General features: G+C 38.9%; 2 protein-coding genes across 2 annotated transcripts; both read left to right on the top strand.

The window, feature by feature from the left end:
• Nucleotides 1–392: 392 nt before the first annotated feature.
• LOC140246404 (cytochrome c oxidase subunit 7A2, mitochondrial-like) lies at nucleotides 393–9,957 on the top strand. The gene is made up of 3 exons (XM_072325855.1): nucleotides 393–543; nucleotides 8,311–8,409; nucleotides 9,303–9,957. The coding sequence occupies exons 1-3, from the start codon at nucleotides 529–531 to the stop codon at nucleotides 9,438–9,440; spliced, it is 252 nt and encodes an 83-aa protein (XP_072181956.1). The 5' UTR covers nucleotides 393–528; the 3' UTR covers nucleotides 9,441–9,957.
• An 8,108-nt stretch (nucleotides 9,958–18,065) lies between these two features.
• Nucleotides 18,066–23,539, top strand: LOC140246388 (lysocardiolipin acyltransferase 1-like). Its single transcript, XM_072325854.1, has 6 exons — nucleotides 18,066–18,251; nucleotides 20,088–20,097; nucleotides 20,682–20,870; nucleotides 21,287–21,418; nucleotides 22,269–22,400; nucleotides 22,874–23,539. The coding sequence occupies exons 1-6, from the start codon at nucleotides 18,072–18,074 to the stop codon at nucleotides 23,374–23,376; spliced, it is 1,146 nt and encodes a 381-aa protein (XP_072181955.1). The 5' UTR covers nucleotides 18,066–18,071; the 3' UTR covers nucleotides 23,377–23,539.
• Nucleotides 23,540–24,653: the final 1,114 nt, after the last annotated feature.

The following is a 24,653-nucleotide window of genomic DNA, read 5'->3' as shown; positions in this document are numbered from 1 at the left end:
CTGCTACCAAAACGCTCGCATTGATTGCATCGAGATCAAAGAGAATATAGCTAGAAACCCTAGCTCTTTGATGATAAACTGGATCGCGATCGCTGAACCAGTTGACCTTTCACCTTTTTGTTGTTGTTTTGTTTTTAGTGGCGTTTTCCAATCTCTTTAGAATATTTACGTCAAACGCTGCTCTATAAATTTGTTTTCCTTTCATCATTTTTTTTCACAAAAAAAAGAACTTGCTCTTGATCAGTTTCCAAAATAGGAGAGCGCTTTTATTTTTTTTTTCAAACCATAGCTATTTACTATAGTTCATGTATCGTGCTAATGATACTCGTAAACGTAACGTTGACATAACACAACAACAACAACACTGCTACCAAAAACGCTCGCATTCATTGCATAGCTCTTTGATGATAGAAACTGGATCGCGATCGCTGAACCAGTTGACCTTTCACCTTTTAGAGAGAAGCCGGCCGGCCATTTTCCGTCGAGTGGTATCTTCTTTCCCTGTACCCCAGTCCATTGTAAATCATCATGAATAGGCTTCTTGTGAGTATTACTATTACTGCGTTTGTGTTGCTAAAATATGAGTCTATGTTCTATCTTGACTGTCTGGTAAATGGGTATATTTGTTTGTCCCAACTCCCAAGATGTACAATTGTAAGCGAGTGTGTCGTGCATCGTGCTACGTGTGGTGCCGCAGGTAGTGAGAGTCGTAGTCCGATGTGTGGAATTTCCTGTCAAGTTATGTTGTGAGAAACATGCCAAATCAAATGATCGCCTAGCGCTGGAGTTCTAGATCAGACGAGATCAAGGGCGCCGGAAGCGGGGGGGCAGGGGTGGCACTTGCCCCCCCAAAGAAAATGTTGGGGGGGCAAAACGAGTTTTTGCCCCCCCAAAGTGCCCCCTGTAACAAATAATCAATCACTGATTTAAAGACCAAAATGAACAATAAAGGCATATTTCTTGTCTAAATGTTGTAATTTCATAACTGAAAATGCAAAAATTTTCGCCCCTAACGGGGCGAAAATAATACACTAACAACATACATTATTGTATCTATACACTAATAGTAACTTATGAGTAAATTTAGTGTATACTAGTAGATGGTAGCCTCGTGTCCTCGAGTGTGCCCGCTGAAACATACCTTTAGTAAACCTTACATTTTTCATTTTCTTCTTTGCTTTCTAGTAGTATAAGAATATTTTGTTATTGTTCGAACGATGCGATCACGTTTAAGCTTTTAATGAGTACATTTCAGATAAATTGAAAAGTGAGAGTGGCTCGCTCTATAAAAGCGACGTTTAGACTCTGTTTTTACAAAAAGTCCCTACCGTGGGAGGGGGTATCCCCCTCCACACCCTCCCCCCCCCCTCGGTCGCTTCGCTCCCTCGACGAGGATCTCACACCATCACATAATATACCCCCGTATGTTAAGATCATGGTCCTTCCAACGGATTTTTTTTCAATATGTTAATTCCCTAGAAATTTGCTTTTAAATGTTCTATAAAGGCGACTTTTATACTCTGTTTTTACAAAAAGATCGTGTAGAAATGCACACCTACCGTTCGCTTCGCTGTTTGTCAATCAAATTTTGTGCAGTTTTCATGGAATTAGAAAGCCGAAAAGGTAAGAAAAATGAGAAATCGGAGTTGATAAGTACGTCGGTCGCGAACATAGTCTCCGACGTACAGTAACTAGTGCACCGATTTCGCAGAGAACGATGTCAACGATTATAATCGATTCTGGTAGTCTCTAATTAGCCGCTTACTAACAATATCGAACTCGACTCGTGCAATACGTGTACAGCTGTAGCCCCAAGGCCCTACTTTCTTTTTCGTATTTTTTTTTTCTTATTGTTAGCTCACCCGAGTCGAAGCAGGGAGGCGTGGGACCACCTCCCTGGTCGAAGGCTCAAGTGAGCTATTGTGATAGTTCTTTGTTTTCATTGCCACTATCATGATTACCACTATTCAAATTATTGATACGATTTATATTCATACCAGGATTAAGACGTCGATCCTTTCTTTAAAAATTGTGGCAAGTATTGATTTTATCATGAAAAAAGTTGATAATAATTTAGATTAAATTATTTAATTTGAATAGTATTGAAGGAAATAGAATGTGGTTGAAGGAAAAGTGGAAGAAAAAAGGTTGGGCTATTAGGGAGAGAGAAAGAGAGAGAAAAGAAGATGAGAAGGAAGTTGAATTCAAAGGGGATTTGTTTCTAGTAATTTTCATCATTCATAGGCCTAATTTAATAAATTAATGAGAATAGTATTACAAAAAGTGTATGTTATACAATCATGTATTAATATTCTGGACTTCTCATAAAGTGCTCATTTTACCTAAAAAGAAACAGAATATTGAAATTGAAATGGTAATATGTTTTCGATTGATAAGTTCAACTTACAGTAGAAAGTAATTGTTTTTATGATAGTATTTATTTTTCCATTTCATTTTTTTTATTATGTATATAAAAACAGCAACCCAGTATTTGCTTTTGTTTTGTAGTAAAAATCCATTTTATTGTGCAATATTAATGATGGATAATTCCCATTTTTTCATATATCTTTTACTGTTTTGTACACATATTATCCGTCCATCATTTAGTCAGCGAAAAATGTTGACAGATATACAGTCACATGCAGGAGAAAATTAACTAAAACGATAAAAAAAAAACAGACGCATCAAGATCACTTTCTTTTTTCCACATACTGAGTATACTGTCGAGCCGACGTAATTATTGTGGTTAAACACCAAACAAGCGGCTGTATTACAGACTACAACGATCGATTATTCTCGTTATATCACTCTTCCACATAATCGATCAATCCATCATGCTACGCTGAGACAGTCGTCGATCGGCGTACTTTCGGGTCAAAATTAGCTACTTTTCTTCTGTAATTGACTATGAAATTTCATGAAACCGTCAGATATGGTCCATCTTGACATTTCTGATAGCCACAAGAAGTTTTCATTGACAAATTAAGGAAGGAAATGGTAGGTGTGCATGGTGTGCATTTCTACATGATTACCAAAGTCCCTACCGTGGGAGGGGGTATCCCCCTCCCACCCCCCCCCCCTCGGTCGCTTCGCTCCCTCGACGAGGATCTCACACCATCACATAATATACCCCCGTATGTTAAGATCATGGTCCTTCCAACTGATTTTTTTCAATATGTTAATTCCCTAGAAATTTGCTTTTAAATGTTCTATAAAGGCGACTTTTATACTCTGTTTTTACAAAAAGTCCCTACCGTGGGAGGGGGTATCCCCCTCCCACACCCTCCCCCCCCCCCCCCCTCGGTCGCTTCGCTCCCTCGACGAGGATCTCACACCATCACATAATATACCCCCGTATGTTAAGATCATGGTCCTTCCAACTGATTTTTTTCAATATGTTAATTCCCTAGAAATTTGCTTTTAAATGTTCTATAAAGGCGACTTTTATACTCTGTTTTTACAAAAAGTCCCCACCGTGGAGGGGGTATCCCCCCTCCCACACCCTCCCCCCGCTCGGTCACTTCGCTCCCTCGTCGAGGATCTCACACCATCACATTATTATGTACTCCCGTATGTAATGATCACAGTCCTTCGCACTGATTATTTTCACTATGTTTAATTCCTTCGAAATTTGGTCTATAAACGCGACTTTTGTACCCTGTTTTACAAAAGCTCCCTACAGTGGGGGGGGGGGGGGAAATCCCCCTTTCCACCCCCCCCCCCCCCCCCCCCCCCCCCGCTCACTCGCTTCGCTCACGCGCCGAGGATCTCACATCGTCACAAGGTGCCCCCGTTGAGATTTTGCCCCCCCAAAACCAGAAGTGTTCCGGCGCGCTTGGACGAGATAATTGATTCTAATTAGGCCTAAAATACCAACATTTATTTTAGATGTCTACTTGATTTCCTGATCTAGATTACGATTTAGGTACCAAGATTACAAGAATAACAAAGATAACGTTGGATTGCAGTGATCATGATCATGATGATCATGAATGATGTGTTGATGATCTGAAAGTGAAAGTGATGAATTTGGTCGGTCGGGTAGGAATCTAAAAGCCAGTGACCCAGTGTATACAACCACACGCGTGTGTCTTTACCATGTGTGTCTTTGCCATGCCCCCCCCCCCCCAAGTCCCTGGATACAGCCACACTCGTGTGCATATCCACACACACACGGAGCTTTACGCCTTTATACTGTATTGCGCTGCGTAGCGCGGAACCCGCTGTGTGCAAGTGTGTGCAGTCGCAGCGGACGGGTGCAATTAACTCGCTGTTTTCATTTTGACGTGACCTTGCTTTCCTCTTGAATGAACACGTTTCGCACGAAAACCGCTAGGAAAGTGTCGCAGCAAAACTGCTGTAACTTTATTATTAATTCATATTTTTTGATAATCCAAACGGTTATGAAAAGTAAAAACCTAATTTTAACCTGCCATTGAATATGTTACTATAGTACCTTGTTTAAAAAACGATAAAATATTCCAAAATTGAGCAGAACTTCACTCTCAAAACCAAAAATAATTGTCAGAAATCGTTGCTAAAATTTCACATTTTGACTTTGTGAACAACAAAAAACTTTCAAGTATGTTACTAAGTATGTATTTCTTTACGGAACTCTAATCACATTCGAGAAGTCATGCGTCCGGATATGTTTGGAAATAATCGAAAGAGGTGCACTTTCTACCTTTGTTTGAGCACGAAATTTCATAATCATAGTCATTCGCACACGGGAAGACAGGGTACAGTCCCACGTACCCACATCTTTGTGGCGCTCACATCACCTTTAGTACTGTACTCTGATCGTAACTCGTACTGGGAATTCGTAGTTGTATTGTTACTTACTAGTGCTGTAAAATCTGCGTAAAGTCCAAATAATCCAATGTCATGAATTTAGAAGTGGTATCATAGCTGGTAGATATTCACATTTTTGCTTCTTTCTTTTTAATAGGCCAGTTTTGATAAAGTAAGTGCTTGTTTATGAGGTGGCGAAGTCCCCTGCAGCACATGCTGCTACATATCGACACCCCGCGGCCCACTCTCATGCATGTATGTACAGTGTACTAGGCATCCGCAGCAGCCACCTCGCATCGCACAGTACGCATCGACCGGTAGTCGCCTCGCTGGATCAAAGCAGCATGGGAAAGTCCATTCATTGCCCAAGTGCAAATCAGTTTTTCTTAGAATATGACGTCATTATTCTTGTTTGCTGCTCCTGCACAATTTGAGATTTCTGACAAAACACCTCATTTATTTTCACTTGTAACTTCAAAAATGGGTCTTCGGCAAAGCGAACAGCACTCTGCTAACGTCCGCCCATGTCTTATGAATATGTATTTAAGTTTCATGAATATTTAGTGGTGTGACGAGGAGTGTCTGGAAATAATCGGAGGGTAGTTTTCCGAGACAGCGAAACATGAAATGTTGAATAACTTAAAAAGTACTTAATCGTTTCTTGTGATTTTTTGTATGTGAATAGAAATCATCATTTTGCATTGATACTGAAAGTTTGAGCGATTTTGGTCTATAGCAACAGGACCCAGATGTGTCTGGAAATAATCGGAGGGTAGTTTTCCGAGACAGCGAAACATGAAATGTTGAATAACTTAAAAAGTACTTAATCGTTTCTTGTGATTTTTTGTATGTGAATAGAAATCATCATTTTGCATTGATACTGAAAGTTTGAGCGATTTTGGTCTATAGCGGAGATATGAGAAGGTGAAATTTTGGTGAAAATGAGAACGCGTGATTCGCACTGCCTCGATGACGGTTGAAAATTCAAAACGTTTTGTGGGTTTCGGGGGAGTTAATTATAGTCATCCACTGCGACTGTGTGGCCACATCAACACGCAATATGATGTACCACCGCAAAGCGATGAACCTACAGTACCTCCTAGATTAACCTTATTCAATATTATCTGGCCATCTAAACAAATTTACTTTTTTCATTTTTAACTTTATTCTCATTTTCTTTATTTAATAAGATGAATTTAAAATTAATAGCAAAGTTACAATTGATTTTGGACTTTGATTTACGATTGATCATGCATCGCGTCGTTATTGAGACTTCACCTTCGTTCGTTCGGGTACTTGCAAATCGAGCACCTAGTGTACACAGGCAGCCGGCACGCGGGTCCCTGCTGGGGCGGGTGGCACAACTGCGCTGGCTAGGCTGCAGCTGCGCTGAGCGATCGCTAGCACCCGAAGTCACGATGTAGGACCTACCACCAGCAGTCTAGCTATGTCAATCCGAAGTCCCCCAATTTAGCGGCAGTTGTAACTTTGCTATTAATGCTTAACCCATCGTATCAAGCAAACACGATGAGAATGGAGCAAAAAAATATATATTTGTAAGAAAACAATATCAGAAGGTATGAAAATGAGGTTACTTTCATCACTTTGCCAATAAGGTGGTTGTGTGGTGTTCATGCGCTTGACACGCACGGCGATCATCTTCTCCGTGTGTGTAACGACTAACGTGTAGATATGTACATTACACACGAGTGTGGCTGTATCCAGCGACTCGGGCCATGGCTACAACCACACTCGTGTGGCTGGATGGTAAAGACACACGCGTGTGGCTGGATGGTAAAGACACACGCGTGTGGTTGTATACACTGCCAATCTTTAAAAAGTAAAGTAAGAGTAGGGTAGGGACTTACTGCGACCAGCCCCATACGCATAGCGTAATGGGGCTGCGGACTGAAGCATTCAGGATCATGACAGGGTAGTATCGCGCACAAATATCAACTTAAAATCGAAAAATTTCTTCAATTTGAAGACTTACTTACAGACATCTTATCCTTTGAAATTTATGCGCATGCGCTGGCCGTCAATTCAGTGTAGCTCTCCCAGGTTCCTCTCGACCAAGTCACATTAAGTCACAAATTCGAACAGAAAGGGACTATTGACAGAACCAAACGTTGCACGAACCCTGTTGTCAATACTTCAACTTCACTGGTAAGGGACTAACCTCGGCGCGGGGCACTGTAACCAGTAACAGCGCCCTGACGACGTGTATGCAATTTAGTGAAGTAATCAAGTGCACTGCGACGCTTGCAATTCTGTTAACAACTCACCGTTCAAAACAACACTGGGATTCGCAACGAAAAGCCACATATTCTAATACGATTACCATATTGTTGAATATTAGAGGCGCCTATGTATCCCTCTCACCATTACCTCCAAAAACAAGATAAATCGTCATCAAAACGAAATAAATAAGTGTAGTAAATAATCGCCCAGCATGCATTCTATACGTCACGCCTTATGAATATTCATTTCAGTTCTCAGCTAGCCGCTCTGTTTTTTTCCGCACGCATACATTGTGTATTGTAATATGTGCTACGTTTTATCCATACCCGATCGACAGCAAGGCTGTTAGCGCATGCATTGTGTAAGTTGTACTACGATACGAAGTGCGGAAGGACTAAAATCTCGGATAAAATCTTTCACTGGGCTCTTAAAACAGATCATATTGTAAATCGACTTCGGCGGCTCTGATTATAAGTATCTTATCTAACAGCATGGCTACAAATTTCAGTGTAAAACCCTGTATTTTGGTCTCTGATCACCAAAATGCTAAGCCATATCAGGCGGTTCTGCGATAGCCATAGGGCTGCCATGCGACCCCTACTCGGTACGGGTTGGGGTCGCTGGTGCGATTAGGTAGGGACTAGGACAAAGTAGTATGGAAGCCAATTGGGCGATGCATACAGAACTTTTATTTACAATCAAAGACAGGCGTGTATTTCGGCGAGTTAACGGTTGGGCTGGGAGGCGGTGAGGGTTAACCCCACCACACTGCACTGATGGTTGCATTTAATATAATTGAATATGAAAATACTAGCGATTTCACTTGCATTGGCCGTTGGCAGTGCTGTGAAATTTATGTGTTTTGGATATTATAGAGCTACTAACTTGTTAGTACTTTTGAGTGATGATAAATACATTCTATTGCATAGTATTGGAAGTATTTTTAGAGTCCTATCACTTCTCAGCTGAGTATGAAAAAGGATATCACTGTTAAATTGTGAAAGAATGAAGCATCACCTGATATGATCATTAGATTTGACTATCAAGGACAACTGAGTGATGTACTGCAGCTTGAGGAGCTCCAGTAATCCATATTGCGTGCTCATACATGAAGTAATCAGTGGTGTGATGCTATCCACCCATTACTTGAATGTTTCCCATTGAAATTTATGTTGCAAAGAACTGAATTGAAATAATATTTCAGTATTTTCAGATGTCTTGTGTAATGCACACAGTAGTAAATGTACGTACATCATGCTTCTTATTTCAAATCTGTAGGCTGTCAGAAGTCTTGTTCCTCAGACAAGGAACACAATATCTACCTCTGCCAGACTACAAGTGGAGAACAAAGTGAAGCAAAATCAAGTCAAATTTCAGGTAAGTGCTTGGCATTTTTTTCAACTTCATGCAGTACTACATTTATTGCATTTTTTTTTAACATAATGGCACATCACAATACCCCATGACAATCTAGAAACCTGGATCAGTCATCATGCTTGCAAATTTAACTATGTATACAGTGATAAGCTGTGAGTGTAATATCTTATTTCTGACAAAACATCTTTATGGTATTAAACTTCCTGATCTTCTTACTATGCCGTATTTTAATTACTTTGCAACAAAGGAAATAGATGGCTTATCTGATACTATTTGATATATGAAATTTTCAGTTTTGACAGTATTGATTTCAACTCAAGTATATGTTCAAGTGCATATACAAATTAATAAGGGCATATATCATGCCTAAACACTACATGCTGAACATGTGTAGCAGCAAATTTTGTGGGTAGAACATGCTGTGATGATGTCTTTAATAATGGCTGGTACATGTGTAAGACCTTGTCATGACGATGTTCGCTGGTCTTTACTGTAATAGATAGTTTCCTAATCTTGACTTTGGGATTAAAAAAAAATAGTTGATGTAGGTTTTCAAAAGAAAATACAATATTTTTAAAAATGTGAAAATGAAATGGAAAGGATACATCAATTAGAATATTAGTATTACTAAAGGGTGTTTTATTTGTCTTACATATTTTTACCTGTTAAATCAGCCTGATTTTCATGACTGTTTTCAAAGATATCTGCATATTCAGTGTAACATTTATATTTCTCCTGAAATATGTCAAAGTGTCCAAAGTATGTGGACCCAAGGAGTTCCTTGTTGGACCATAATCTGTATTAGGGTTGTTGTTTTTTCCCCAACTGCACTCTCAGTCTGAATTTCTGTTTTCTGTTTCTCCATCCTCTCTTTATTTTAAAATCTACTCCAGTCACCTGATGGTAAACCAGTCCACCTGAAAGGAGGCTTTGGTGACTGGATGATGTACACCTTCGCAATGGGCCTCACAGCGGTTGGAACACTCTGGTCCTGTGGCTCCCTCATTAAGATGTCATTTCCCAAGAAATAGATAGCCTCCAGTTCTGTGACATTAGGTCTCAGCAATTCGTGCTCTCCTTGTGACTTGGGTGTCATCTCCACCTGATTTCATGTGTGCTGGGTGGCATCATTCACACTGTTCCAATACAACACAATGTCACTGTGTACATCATCTCTGTTTCTCCACATTTCCATTTTTAAAGTGGAGCAAAAACATCACCAGATGTTCTAACAACAACAAACTTTGCTCAAGACCAACATACATGTAATCTCATTCTGACTTGTCCAAAATGGCAGAAGTGCTGTTGATTATGAGACCCATGACATCAGAATTCAGTTTCACCTAAGCCAACAGAAGAAGGGAGCGGTTATTCTTTCTTGTTGAATGCTTTTACAAGAAACAAATAATTTTGCGTACATAAGTTATGAAAATGAAATTGTACAGATACTGTGTTATCAAAAATATGTAATATCTTGAGTAAATCCTGAGTGTGAAAGTAAAACAATGTGGGTGTCACATTGACTTTACATGCTCAAATGTTTGTTTACTTCTGTTTATTACTATGCTTTTGAGTCCATTGTATTCTGTCAAAAATTTCATGTCATTCCGTGGAAGTGGTTTGTCCAGTATGTTGTAGTGAGTGTCATGTCACAGTGTACCATGGGTTAATGTATCATTCCAAGACAGCGCAAGTCGTATGATTCATGCAACAAGATTAGAAAGTGTAGTTTATCTGTGTGTGTGCGTGTGTGTGTATGTGCATTGAGTACTACTGGCAGTACATGAACATGGTACTTGAAAGAGACAGTTCACCAGTTGACCATTCATTTTTAATCATGTCTGCTTAATATGTTATGATTGGATGTATGACTGTGTTTGTGTGTGCATATACATGTAAATGCCTTCAAGCATGGACCAATCCTTGAAACAAATACTGCAGTGAGTAATAATTGATACACACAAATCCTACTTGTTCTAAGATGTGTTCCTGGGTCACATGTATTTGAAATCAATGGTTGTGTGTGAATGAGGAGACCATGGTGTGACTACAGGAGATGGTGTTATGAGATGCAATTGCACAGTAAAATGTCTGACACGGCAAAGCCTATTCACTGAGTTTAAGAAATAAATCCCTATGATTATGCTGTTTTGCTATTGACAACAAACAAAATATGTAAAAAAAAAAAACCCTCTGCTACAGAGTTTCCACTACATAACTTCAGGTTGTGAATGAAGTCCAAAGTACCATTAGGACCAGTCGACCCCTCTGTGTACACTTCAGTGAAAGGAACAAGAAGTAGAAAAGTTTTGTGCTAATGTTTCTACTCCTTTATGTGGGTATGTACACATCTTGGTGTAGATGTTATTAATGTGTTAGTGTAAACGTTTTTAACCCTTCAGAGCAAGATGCAAGACTTAATGTTAGATTTCAGAACAAGTTTGTACTGTCTTATTGTAGATTTAACACTAACATGATCACACGGCCAACACCTACAGAAAGCCACATAGGAAGCTAAATGCTGACCTATATTGTAGTATTGAACACAATTTGTGCCTATGTGCTTCATTACTGTCAGTTATAAACCATATTAGTTAGAATCAAAACATGTGTCAGATGCAGCACCAAACCACAGATACGTGATGCTGGAACTGGATGGAACTGGATGCATCCAGTTCCACCACCACATATCTGTGGTTTGGTGCTGCAGTTTACAAACATCTGCATTACCATCAGAAGATCTATTTGTGGAATAATGCAATATATGGCGCAGGCATAGGCCTACAAGCCGCTGTAGAAACATATCATTTCCCCCCCCCCCCCATATGTACAGAGTGATCATTGAGAGGGAAAGGGGACTGGGCAAACAGAAGCCTGATATATTTATACAGCACTAGAAATAATTCAATGCAGGAAAGGGATCTATCAGAGAAAAAGAGAATTTAGAAGAATAGCTTAAAGGACAAGTCCACCCTCACATACATGTGGAATGAGTGAATGCAGCAATATTAGTAGAACTCATCAGTGAAAGTTTGGGGAAAATTGGACAATCCGTTCAAAAGTTATGAATTTTTAAAGTATCTGCGTAGTCACTGCTGGATGAGAAGACTACTACAGTGTATGATGTCATATGCGTACAACCATATAAAGAAAATAAAAAGAGAATTTCACAAAACTTTACTTGTTGAATAAAGCGCACATTTCTTCGACTTGTTACTGACATATGTTAAGGGTAATATTATTCCTCCTGCCTTCAGAAAGAGAGAAGTCAAGTGTTCTTTTGTTATGCGAGAAGAGTGAAAATATGTTGAATTTTCTTTATTCTTTCTTTATATCGTTGTACTCAAGTGACATCGCAAGCTATAGTAATCTTCTCATCCAGCCTTGAGTGAGCAGAAACTTCAAAAATTCTTAACTTTTGAATGGATTGTCCGATTTTCCTCAAACTCTCAATGATGTGTTCTACTAATATTGCTGCATTCACTCAACCCACATGTCTATGAAGGTGAACTTGTCTTTCATATATGAATTCAATAATCCTTGTACACTGTATGTGAATTTAAGATAGATTATTTTATTCATAGTTACGAGGACTTGACACTCTTTATGTGCTGTAATCTACGATTTGCACAACGAAGGACTTACTTTGAAATGAGGCTGATAGATATACTGATCAGAGGTTTGTCTTTGCTCGTGTAGAGTTAGAAACCTCTGATCAGTAGTTCTTACTTTGCACGAACCTCTGATCAGTGCTTTTTAATTTTTCGACTTTTGCAACATATGGCGTTCCATACTCTTCCCTGCACCCTCATCTCATTCGAGGTCCATGTATCAATGAACCCGCTGCTCATGCTGCCATGCGGTGTAGCCTGCCTGCATATCGCATCCCATGTGTATCACGTACACACACTCTGCGTGTGCATACTGCCAATCTATTCAACTTGGCTGTCTGGTGGCTAGTGCGGTGGGGCTACAATCGGGTGATTTGTGACAACCTCTTCGGATCGTTCTTCGCTAGCGTTGCACAGGTCTTTGTGTTCTTTATGCCATAGGCCTGGTAATGGTAATACTGCGGTTTTAGCTGTCAGTACGTGGCAGAGGGAGTGTAATTTTCCCAGTCTAGGCCCTACTCGCAAAAAGTTCGGCATGCCAAAAGTTCAACTAGACTAGCTGTCGTCGTGTCTCTGGGTGCTGAGTGAGCAAGAGAGCCATATCACCACGGCACTCGGATTAGGATCCCACAAGGCACAACCATTTCTTCTGTGCAGCTACCTAGCTAGGCCCAGCTACCCAGCTTGGCCCAGCCAGCCAGCAGACCTCGGTCAGCAGCCAGTACCAGAGCCTCACGTCAGAGCTGAGGTAAATTTGCTATCACCTGATCACTTCATATTAAGCCCAAGGCATAGACAGATAGTTTCTACTGGGTCATAAGTACGAATTTTATTTCTATATAATTCAACGTCATTAAAAGAGGTCTAGCCAGTCGAGTCATAGACAGAAAGATCCGTCTGTCCGGAGGACTCTTTATATTTTGCCATTAACGCTGTCCTCATACGGAGGGGATCCGTGAAGCCAGACACAGTCTCCGCGGAACATTCCCCGACGGACAGATACAGACTGATCTTTCGGTCTAATCGAGTCAGTGCGTGGGTGGGGGGACGTGGGTCGTGGGTCACTTCACCAGCAACGGGTTAAAAGTAACTCTGCTCTATTGGTAGGGTTGGACCTACTACTAATCGACCGCCTAATGTTTATTTGCTTGATGAGAATATTTAACACTGAAATTCACGTAAAAAACTTGACCTACGTGATTGAGAAAATCCAGCTCTATCAAATGCCGTTGTTCCCTTTTCGATTCGAAGTTTCAGTGCAAAAATATCGCCGACGAACTTGCGTGGCCTCGTTTCAGCTCCCCGCGGTAAATCGCGTTTTTAGGATCGACCGCTGATTTTGCATTGACAATGCACGTAAACCGAGTTGTATTGAACGCCGTGTTGTACGAAGCTTTTTAGAAGCCTTTTAGAAACTTCCATAGACATTACATTGTGCTGTCATTACGATTCGGTGAAAATATTCATTCGAAATTTTGTCCTTGATTAAAACCATTAATGAACAGTGAATTATCGCGTTTTCCCGCACCATCCTAATCTACATTCAAAGCCAATCCATTTTTATGTGCTTTGCGCGCAGAGAAGTGCGTACTAAGTGTTCAGTGCGCGAATTATACGCGGTCGGTTTCAATAAGGGTGGTCGATATGTAGTAGGGCTACCATACATAGCTCTCTTTGGAAAGACTTCCTTTTGAGACAGCCACCCCAATCACACTAACGGTTAGTACTAAATAAGTGCAGATCTATACAACTCTACCTAACCTAACCTTGCTTGCAATACGCACGGCACGGATGCACGCACTCACTTTTGGGTGGCTGTCTCAAAAGGAACTCTTGCCCTCTCGTTATCTTAAACTTTCTTAGATGAATGAATAAATGGGAACTTTTATGATTGTGTGCGAGTATACTCTCAGGAGTTTTAGGAGGTTTTGCACAGTATAGGAAGAAGGAGAAGAAGATAATTAACGTCCATGTCAATTACATGCATGTGCCTTGTTGCCGTTGGTCCGTGAAGCGGGGTTGAGTGAGTGTGAGTCTCACGCAGTGATAAGTCACAGTCACACTCATAATCATGACCCCCATTATCCCATTGAGGATGGGCTGATTTTGCTCTAGAGGTCATTAAGGTTATCAATGCAATGGCGTATAGGTGTCCAACACATCAACACTGTAGATTGAAATCGACACCCCTCAGTAGTATTGCGCGTAAAGAACGAACTTTCACGCATGCAACTATGCGCAGTGGTATTGCATTCTTCACCGGGGATTTGAAGATGTCCAAATATTACTGAAAAATCCGATAATAAACAAGATCAACCGCAAAACAATGATACTGTCTCAGATTATGATTATAAAGGCACATAGGAAAAGCATTCATATTCACACGCATTGTCTATTAAATAGAGGGTAGGGGTCTTGGTTTTAAAATATGGCGCAACTGAATGCGTCAGAATAACCCATGCGTTCAAAGCAGTTACCTTGGAGCGTGTATCGTAAATCACATTTTCAGTGCACGCTTGTGAATTCAGAGTATTTTCTTCACATGTGTGTAAGAGTAAAATTTCAGCCAAATTGTGAGATATTTAAAGTATCTATTGATAGAAAAACATTAGGGTGTTGATGTGTTGGACACCCAACTAGTGTGGACAACAATATAAAGAAAATATAAAGAGAATTCCACAAAATTCATTTTTCATGAAAATTACACATTGCATCAACTTGATACTGACATGTTAAGGGTAGCAATCATTCCCCCTGCTTTATGAAAGCAGTTATTCAAGTGCTCTTTCATTTTGCTAGAAAATTGAATTTTTGTGGAATACCCTTTACATTTTCTTTATATTGTTGACCATGTGCACATGACATCATAACCTCTAGTAGTCTCCTCATCCAGTGGTTCCAACACCAAAACTTTAAAAATTCTCAACTTTTGCATCGATTGTCTGATTTTCCTCAAACATTCACCAATGTGTACTTCTGCTAATGTTGCTGCTTTGATAACTCAATCTACATTTCTCTTTGGGTTTTGTTTCCTTTAAGCATGCCAATCAATGCATATTGTTTATTCAAGTGATTGTGCTTTTATATTAAAGGCATAATTTACCATACAGATGAAACAAAAACCCAGCTGTAGTGCTTCAAAATAGTTCTTAAATGTGAGTTAGGGATAGCAACAAACAATGTAAAAATTTGAATCAGTATAATTAATGTATTTTTTGAATGTTAAATGTACAAAATGTGAACAATAATTATAATGGAATGTTTCTAGACTAACATTGTACAGTTATGGTTTATTGAGAAAAATAGTGATATCTTCCTGTATTTAGGCTTTGTTGCAAAAAAAAAAAAGTGGGATGTTTTGTGATATGTAACTGACCTACACATACAATGTATGCATCAAATGTGATATCTCAAACATTTTTTAAATCACTGCTCTTAAAGGACAAGTTCACGTCCATAGACATGTGGGTTGAGTGAATGTAGCAATATTAGTATAACACATCAGTGAGAGTTTGAGGAAAATCAGACAATCTGTTCAAAAGTTATGAATTTTTTAAGTTTCTGCTCAGTAATGGCTGGATGAAAAGACTGCTATAGCTTGTGATGTCACATGTGTACAACGATATAAAGAAAGAATGAAGAAAGTTCAACATATTTCCATTTTTCTTGCATAACAAAAGAACATTCCACTTCTCTCTTTCAGAAGGCAGGGGGAATAATCTTACCCTTAACATGTACATCAGTAACAAGTCAAAGAAATGTGCACTTTATTCAAAAAGTAAAGTTTTGTGAAATTTTCTTTTCATTTTCCTTATATTGTTGTACGCATATGACATCATACACTGTAGTAGTCTTCTCATCCAGCAGTGCCTGCGCAGAAACTTCAAAAATTCATAACTTTTGAACAGATCGTCCGATTTTCCTCAAACTTTCACTGATGTGTTCTACTAATATTGCTGCATTATCTCGATCCTTATGTTTATGAAGGTGGACTTGTCCTTTAATGGTAAACATTACCTTCAAGCGCTCGACTTATGTTTAATAGAAGTGATGTTTTAACTTGAGTTATATGATTTGACTGTTTTTTCAGGCAATTAGAATTCATGTTCGGGCAAGTGTTCTGCACAACATTTCGAAAATCTGCTTGCCCGACCCGGCAAGTGGTAAAATGAAATTGTATGTAGCACCCTGAGGTATCTTCAAAACTTTTTGCTTGCCCAATTCGGGGCAAGCATTTTTACTCATTATTCCAAAACACTTGCCCAACTATGATTTTCACTTGCCTGAGGCAATCGGGCAAATGCTTATGAAGCACCTTGCTTTAGATCCAAATGCAATAAATCCACAGCAATATGATACATAGAATCTAGACATTGGGATGACTGCGTTTAGTCAGTGTGTGAATGATAATCCAGCAAGTATCTATCCAGCAAGTCACCGCTTTGATGTAGCAATGTCCACACACATAAATGAAAATGGAGTCTTCCAACAATAATGTAATTATACAAATTTATGTATGCAGATCAATTCTCCACAGGCAATAAGGTTATGTCTCCCAGGCGTTATCTCCATAAAATATAGCAGATATCAGCAAGTGCATTGTGTAGTACACTATTCTCTTCAAAACCAGTAGTGTTGAAACTCTCAGAACAAATGTGTTGGGTATGGAAAAAAAAAGGAACCAACAACAGGAATCTAATTCTGTCATCCTTCCGGCTTTCATTGTGTTACTGCCGGTGACCAGGGATAGCCTGGTTTAAGTGTCAGTGCCCGGAAAGCAGTAGATGACGGGTTCGATTCCCGCTGATTCCTTTTTTCTGACATGTTTGTTAAAAGTGTAGATCAGCAGGACTTGGCCATCTCACAAATTTCATTTGTACAGAGGGAGACAAATTGAAGGAAAATCATACCCCCAAATTGTGTTTGTCAGATATTGTTGCATAGCTGCATATCCATGCAGCATTTTGTGACATGTAGCCATACCACTCTACAGTACCTTATCCTTATAAGCTTATGCATGGACGCATGCATCATGCTTGCACATTTTGCATCTTTTTTGGGACAGCATGCATCTGTTTGAAGCTAACAAGCAAGTATAGGGTTGTGTAGAGTGGTATAACGAAATAAAGGGGGAGGACATGAAAAAGTCTTTCTGAATTTTGCTTTGGCTCAGAAAGGATCTGTCTGTGCCGTAGTGCAGTTGTCTGCTTTTGAGGTTACATTAACCACATGAAAGGGTGACATAAACTGTTTGTATTTCCCATGTATTGGAGGAGAGATTTTTGTGATCCACTGATCCAATTAGATATTTTTCATGAAACTGAGGCTTGACTTATTAGTATGAGATAATGTTGCTACAATACTGGTGTTGACAGTTCATGGATAAATTCTGTGGTATGTTGTATTGCCTGTCATTAACAATGTATGATGAGTTTGTTATCACATCTTTGCTCTTTTCTTTGTTTTAAATTATTGGAGTGAAAGATTATTCATTAGAACTTCCATCTTGTTCACAACTCTATATGGACTCAAACACTGATGTTTTTATAATTGAGTTTCACTGCAATATATTGTGACACTTACTATTCTGAATTGGGATTCATGCGAAATCACCACATTTTGAGTTCACACAACATTCTTAAAGAGATGTCATTTAAGACCAAGAAATATGACCCACTATCAGCTTTGAAATGCAGCAGATTTTCTGAGAAGAACAAAAACAAAAATATGATCCCACGTTTATTTTTGATTGGCTCACCTGTACAATTCTGGCTTAGTATCCATGTTGGAGAGTCAGACTATCATTGTTTTATGTGAATTTTGTTACTTTGAAGGTGTTTTTGTCATGATTTAATCTTCTTGACTTTTTCTTTGTTGTGATATTGTTTACCATATATTTGATGACTTCGAAAACCTAAAACTGAGTTAATACTATCGTCAATTCTAAGAATGTGTGCAGCAGAAGTTGTTGATTCAACGCTCCTTATTATAATCATGATATATCACTCCCAACCTCCCACAGCTAGACCGAGTTGACATCTTGCCATAGCCATGGGTGGGATTCTACGCAACAAGGTCGGTGGTGCGATCTTCACCTTCATGCTGATGTCTACCGGCTTCCTTGGCTCCATGCTAATGATGGGACCCATAGTTCCCCTCATGTTCATCAAGCCCCACCTTTATCGACACATCAATGACAACCTCATGACACTCTGGCTAACCTTGCCGATTGTGAGTTAGATTTCTACATCATTTCTTCTTAATTCTACTGCTGTAATGTCATCAGATACTGTAAAACCATAAGTTTTCGCATGCATTTTAATTTCATGAATTTCGCGAGAGCCAAGATTCACAAAATTAAAATGCTAGTGAAAGTTCACGCTATAGTGCATAAGATGCCAGTGGCAATTTGTGAAAATTGCACGTCGTGAAAAATCACCCTGAGCTCCAGTGCATTAAAGGTTCATACTGCAAATATTTCTTGCTTTGCAGTACTGCAAAAGTGGATATTTTCGCACAAGTGATTTTCTTGCTCGGCTGGGTAAGATGAGTTTCACATGTTTATAATTCCACGGAATCAAGACATCAACTACTGGAACATATGGGAAGCAAAAATATGTGCATGCTTTTATTTTCACGCTAGTTTCTCCTTGCGCAAAATGTACAAAAATGTCAATATTGTGAAAATTTCCACTTTTACAGTACATTGTATGTTGTTGTTATTGAAATGATGATTAAGCACATGGTGCTGGATTGGTGCTCATGGATGAATGCAAAACACTGCAGATCTAAAGTTCTCAGATGTTCAGAACCAGGAGTTTGAATTCCGTTTTGGGAATTGCAGGCTACCAAAATACACAAACCCTGCCTATTTATCTTGCTACAAAATTAACCCTGTGTGGGATGCATACAGAGACAACCCCCTTTTTTGTCAACCATATGCTTCTCAAGTATGCATAGGTATGCTGGTAATACAGTATACAATTGTACAGCTAGGAATGATGTTTCCTTCTCTGATCTGTGTGATTTGATTTATTTCTGTCACAAAATCATACGATAAATATTATGTGATACATACAGGTAAATTTCATTGCATAGTATGTGAAATACTACTAACATACATATTGTAACAATTTAGGTCATGTGGCATTAGATGATTAGACTTCATAACAGTGATGTGTCATTTGATAGCTACCGCCATACGGATAGTAACTGGCCATTGGCATTGCAACAGACAGAAATATTTCCAAAAATCATTTTCTCTTGCCCTGGATTATTTTGGATAAAGGTTCAATAAGGTTGAATAGAGTTGCCTGTTGGGTGAAAGAAAAGAAACTTTTTTTTTTGGAAAGAAACTACATGTATGTGAATCTATTCTCAGTGTTTGATCATGCTGTCATTTCTGTTGGATTACATGTAAGTAGAGTTCCCCGAGGTGGGTAAATGTAGTCACAATATTTGTAGTCCAATACTGTTTTAGCATGGTGATATATGTGCAGACATCTCTTGATGGCACCAGCATAGTTTTCAATACGTTTGTATGCTGGAGTGTTTCTCTGCATCTGAACATGATCATACATCTCAGTCAGCAAAGTTTAACAATTTGTCCAACTGAGCCACTGCAATGTTAAGCAGTGTCTATTAGCTGGGCATTACTTTATTTTTCCTTTTGGTTTAACAAAACTCCAAATTGCTGCTATCAGGCTTTTTTAGGAAAAGAATCTTCCATAATGGTACTGTAAGTGATACATTGCCAAGTTGTGTTACTTACAATATTGTCATTTCTTTGTTCTGTATGTGCCCCTACACTGGACTTTCCTGGGATCACAGCTTCTACTTGGTAAGTCAGTTCAGTAAATTAAATAACTGTAAATGACATGAAATTTTTTATTTTAAATGAAATATGAAAATGAATATACAAAGGGAAAAAATGTACATTTTCATTTATTAATAATGAGAGTACAGTACAAATCAGTTATGGCTCAAGTATTCACAGGTCACAACAACAACAAATTTTCGTATGCATTTTAAAGGGTGTGTACAGTTGTGGTCGAAGTGAGGATTTAGCTTTTTTTGCGTTTTGGGAGATATTCAGATACCACTCTACGAGATGTCAAAGAGCATGCAATTCTAAGGGGTATCAAAAGTTATTTGATGAAAATCGGTTTTGAAATGGCTGAGATATCCAAAAACAAGGTGAAACAAAGAGATCCTAATAAAGTTGTGGCCTGTCGCCTTTTATTATTATCACTTTTTTGGATATCTCAGCCATTTGAAAACCAATTTTCATCAAATTAACGTTGAATCCTTCTTAAAATTACATGCTCTTTCATATTTCATAGGAGGTTTCTCATTATCTCACTTAAGAATGTTCAAAACATGAATCCCCACCTCAACCAGTACTGTACAGTCCCTTTAATTTTGCAAATTTCATGAGAGCCAAGATTTGTGAAATAAAAATACATGTGAAAGTTCTTGTCTACGCTATTTATGCATTGAATGCCAGTGGCAATTCACAAAAATTTCATGCCAGGAAAAAGGTTGGTGCTCCTATTTGTGAACATTTTGTGCTTTACAGTATATGTTTTGAAGTTGTTTGTGATCTTTCAACAGGACTGTATAATTCGTTGTTGATGTTTGTAACTGTGTTCATACCCTCAGAGGTGTTCTTTGGAGTGAAGACTAAGGTGACAGGCGACAAGCTGAGTAAATCAGAGCGGAGTGTGATCATTATGAACCATCGGTGCCGGCTGGACTGGATGTTCTTCTGGAAACCTCTCTTTGCACACAGCTCCATCCGCTCCGAGAAGATCATCCTCAGAAATGACCTCAGGCACATACCTGGTGTGGGTAAGTGGTCCTAGCACTTTGGTTAACCCCGTGAGGACAAGTCCTGAGTATACTCTGGCAAGTGTCTATCAGAAATGTGTGTTGTAGCAAAATCAGCCTGTCCCCAATGGGTTAATGTCCACTAGAAGCATGTCATAACAATTTTATAGTGGGGTATAGAGAGGTGAATTACTGCTAGTGATCTGTCTGTACAAGCTTTTCTGGTTTTGTTGTTTTGAGGTATGGGAATTCTTGTGAATAGATTTCATTGGCTACTAAAGAAAAAAATATCACTGACATCAATAATTCAACATGTCAGCCCGAAGACTTATCACACAAGGAAAATACTGACATGGAATTTGTAATGGAGTTAACTGGTGCTCATAAATTGTCAGAACAGATGTCAAATGAGACCGTTTCCTGTTGTGTTTGTAAAGGATGGGCCATGCAGATTGCCTGCTACATCTTCCTGAAGCGCAAGTGGGACCAGGACAAGGCGTGGCTTACAATGCTACTGGACTACTTCTGTGACACCCAGTACACTGCTCAGTACTTTATGTTCCCAGAAGGTAAGAGCTGGATCCATCTCAAGCATTTCCATCTTCTACTGTACAGTGCTATGCAATTTAAACCTAATTTCATCAAAACCTGATATATTTTAACTCTCTGCCTTTGTTTCTAATGGATATGTTAAATATTTCATTTTATCTCATTTCTCTTCATTTATTTCCCCTTGAAATAATCATTGGGGTTACAAGTTTACATCAAAAAACAAACAAATTTTATGAAGAGCTCTGAGAGAAATTTATGGTTGCAAAGTCTAGAATTCTCAAAGAGAAGTTGTAAGTTCATAACAATCACCAACAGACTGCAAGAAAGCAGTAAAACAGGTCAAGGGTTATATGAGGGTTGGAATGGAGAATTGCCATCTATCTGTGATGCACCTTGTGCATTGTAAGTCAAATGATTGAAAGAGAACTATAAATGCAGAAATCAGACTGACTATGCAAAGATTGTAAAGGGAAGCTCAATAGTTTTCTGCTAGAGCTTGATGAGGTTGAGTTGAATTGAGTTTCTTTGTTTAACCAAGAATTAAAAAAAAAAAATAAAAAATTCTTTCAGGTATAAGCTTCTTTTTTTTTTCCAGCAAGGTTGTGAAGTGAAAGTACAGAATGATACAATATCATTATACAAATCATACAGTGAATAGTATACAACTTAAAACATAAGAATAATCAATACAAACAAAAACAATGAGGGGAAAATGTTACTGAGTGAAATACAAATAAAAGAAAATACTGATGGGTCATTTATCCAGATAGTAGAGTAATAACCAAAGGGGGATATGCACATGCTTCGAGCTGGTTAAATTTGTTTCATTTGAAACATGGATCCTGTGAATTTTTTCTTATCCTACAGGGACTGACATGGCTCCCAACAGCAAGAAGAAGAGTGACTCATATGCTGACAAAAATAATCTGCCAAGATACGAGTATGTCCTACATCCTCGCACGACAGGATTCAAGTTCATCATGGATCATCTGCGAAAACGTGAGTTTGGAGCTGTGATTATTACAGTAAAAGATATACTGAATGCTCAGGTCACTGTAAGACAACTGAAGAAAGTAGAAATCCTTTGAGAGAATAATGTGTTTTGATGATGTGGTAAAATAATCACACAATATCCAAACTGATTTTTGCATAATAAAGTGTCTGTTAAAGGAAGAAAAGTTGAAATACTGTCTCAAATTAATTTCACCCATCCAAAGAGCTGTGGATACAGACAATATTTTGTCACAGTGGAAAATTTGTAGTCACATTAATAAGAAATATTTTTCATGTTTAAGGTAGGTTAGTATTGAAGTTAAGTGAGTTATTATAAGGTTCTGTCTTATCTTTCTAAGTGTAAGAACCCTGTCTTCTTTTAAAAAAAAAAAAAAAAATACGAAGAAAGTTTGAGAGTGATTAGCAAATATATACACTTTAATTCACAGTCCTCTATTTCCACTCAATTTTCTTTCTAGGAGACATGGTCGATGCCATCTATGACGTGACAGTTGGCTATCCAGACCAGATACCGGTCCGTGGAGAAATAGATGTCTTTTGTGGTACTTTACCTGATGAGGTACACTTCCATGTCAAGCGCTACCCAGTTAGATCCTTTCCTCTGGATACAGACTTTGAGAAGTGGTGCACAGAGCGATGGGCGGAGAAGGAAACCCAGCTCCAGGACTTCTACACCAAGGACCGCTCGTTCGTGAAGAAGGATGGGGCAGATGGGGACCAGTGGAAAGGCGTGGCTGAGGAGCCAGGGGTGTACTTTGCCTTGTATGGTGCCATGGTGTACTGGGTACTCTTCCTAGTCTTTCTAGTGTGTCTGATGGTGTACACCTCTATCGCTTGGTGGCATATGCTCATTGTAGGCTCCTTCTTCCTGGCAGTGGATGTCTTCTATGGTGGCATGGAGCAGCTGACGGTGGATGTATACCGGTGGCACACCAGGCAGAACTCATTGGGGAGCTCATAGGGGATTGAAGAGGATGATTTCCAGTCCAGAGCAAATGTTTGCACTCTGTCTTGATTCACACCACACTACAATTTGTTTCTTTTAATGACTGTTAGTGTCAGTAGGAGAGTAATTGACTGTTTTTTTTTCTCAGTATGAAAATTGGTGTCTTTGTTATTGGAGTCAGTCATATGCAATATATAGATACACTTCATTCTCACCTATCATACTTAATGCCTTCACTCTAGTAGTTAGTAGAACTGTGGCTGATTATCACCAATACATACAAGGAACTCAATTCCACTGGTATGCAGAGTGACAGTGTCTGGTATCATGACTTCAGTAGAAGACTATTACAATCATTTTCATTGACATCATAGATTTGATGGGCTACACTTACGCTCTAACAGTAGTTGAGGGGAAATTACAATATATTTGATATGAATCCTGTGCCCCAGTTCCACCCGCAGTATTTGATTCATGTTGTTACACTTGACAACAGAAAAGAAATGTAAACTTATGCTGAATGATTGCAGGTTTATTAGGAGAAACATTGAATACCATGTTTTCTCCAAGCAAGCAAGTCAAATACTGACTTCATATCATTCAAATATGCTTAAAGGGACTGTACAGTACTGGTTGAGGAGGGGATTCATGTTTTGAACATTCCTAAGTGAGATAATGAGAAACCTCTTATGAAATATGAAAGAGCATGTAATTTTAAGAAGGGTTCAACATTTGATGAAAATTGGTTTTCAAATGGCCGAGATATCCAAAATGGTGATAATAGTAAAAGGCAACAGGCGACACCTTTTATTAGGATCTCTTTGTTTCACCTTGTTTTTTGATATCTCAGCCATTTCAAAACTGATTTACATCAAATAAACTTTTGATACCAGTAAGAATTGCATGCTCTTGGACATCTCATAGAGTGGTTTCTGAATATCTCGCAAAGGTTAAAAGCTTAATCCTCACCTCGACCAGAACTGTACACAATATGCTTAAACCAAAGTTCACCCTCAATATGCAAGTCACCACCCTCTTTTTATGGGTTTAACTGCAACAGTACATCTGTTTACCCAACAATAAATGTACAATAAACAGAGAGAGGTGCATAAAGAAATATTAGGGCAGAGGAACATCATCTATGGGCTCATGAGATAAGTGAAATACAGGATAAACTAGGTAAGTGGCGGGCAAGAACGCGATGCATTTCGTAACGCTTGCTTTGAGTTGTTCATCTTCACATCGTATCTCAGTCACCCAGCATAAATGAACCTAGTTTGTACTGAATGAAG

Source organism: Diadema setosum, chromosome 1, assembly GCF_964275005.1.
Source record: "Diadema setosum chromosome 1, eeDiaSeto1, whole genome shotgun sequence".
NCBI classification, from domain to species: Eukaryota; Metazoa; Echinodermata; class Echinoidea; order Diadematoida; family Diadematidae; genus Diadema; species Diadema setosum.
This window is presented reverse-complemented; position numbering and strand designations above follow the sequence as displayed.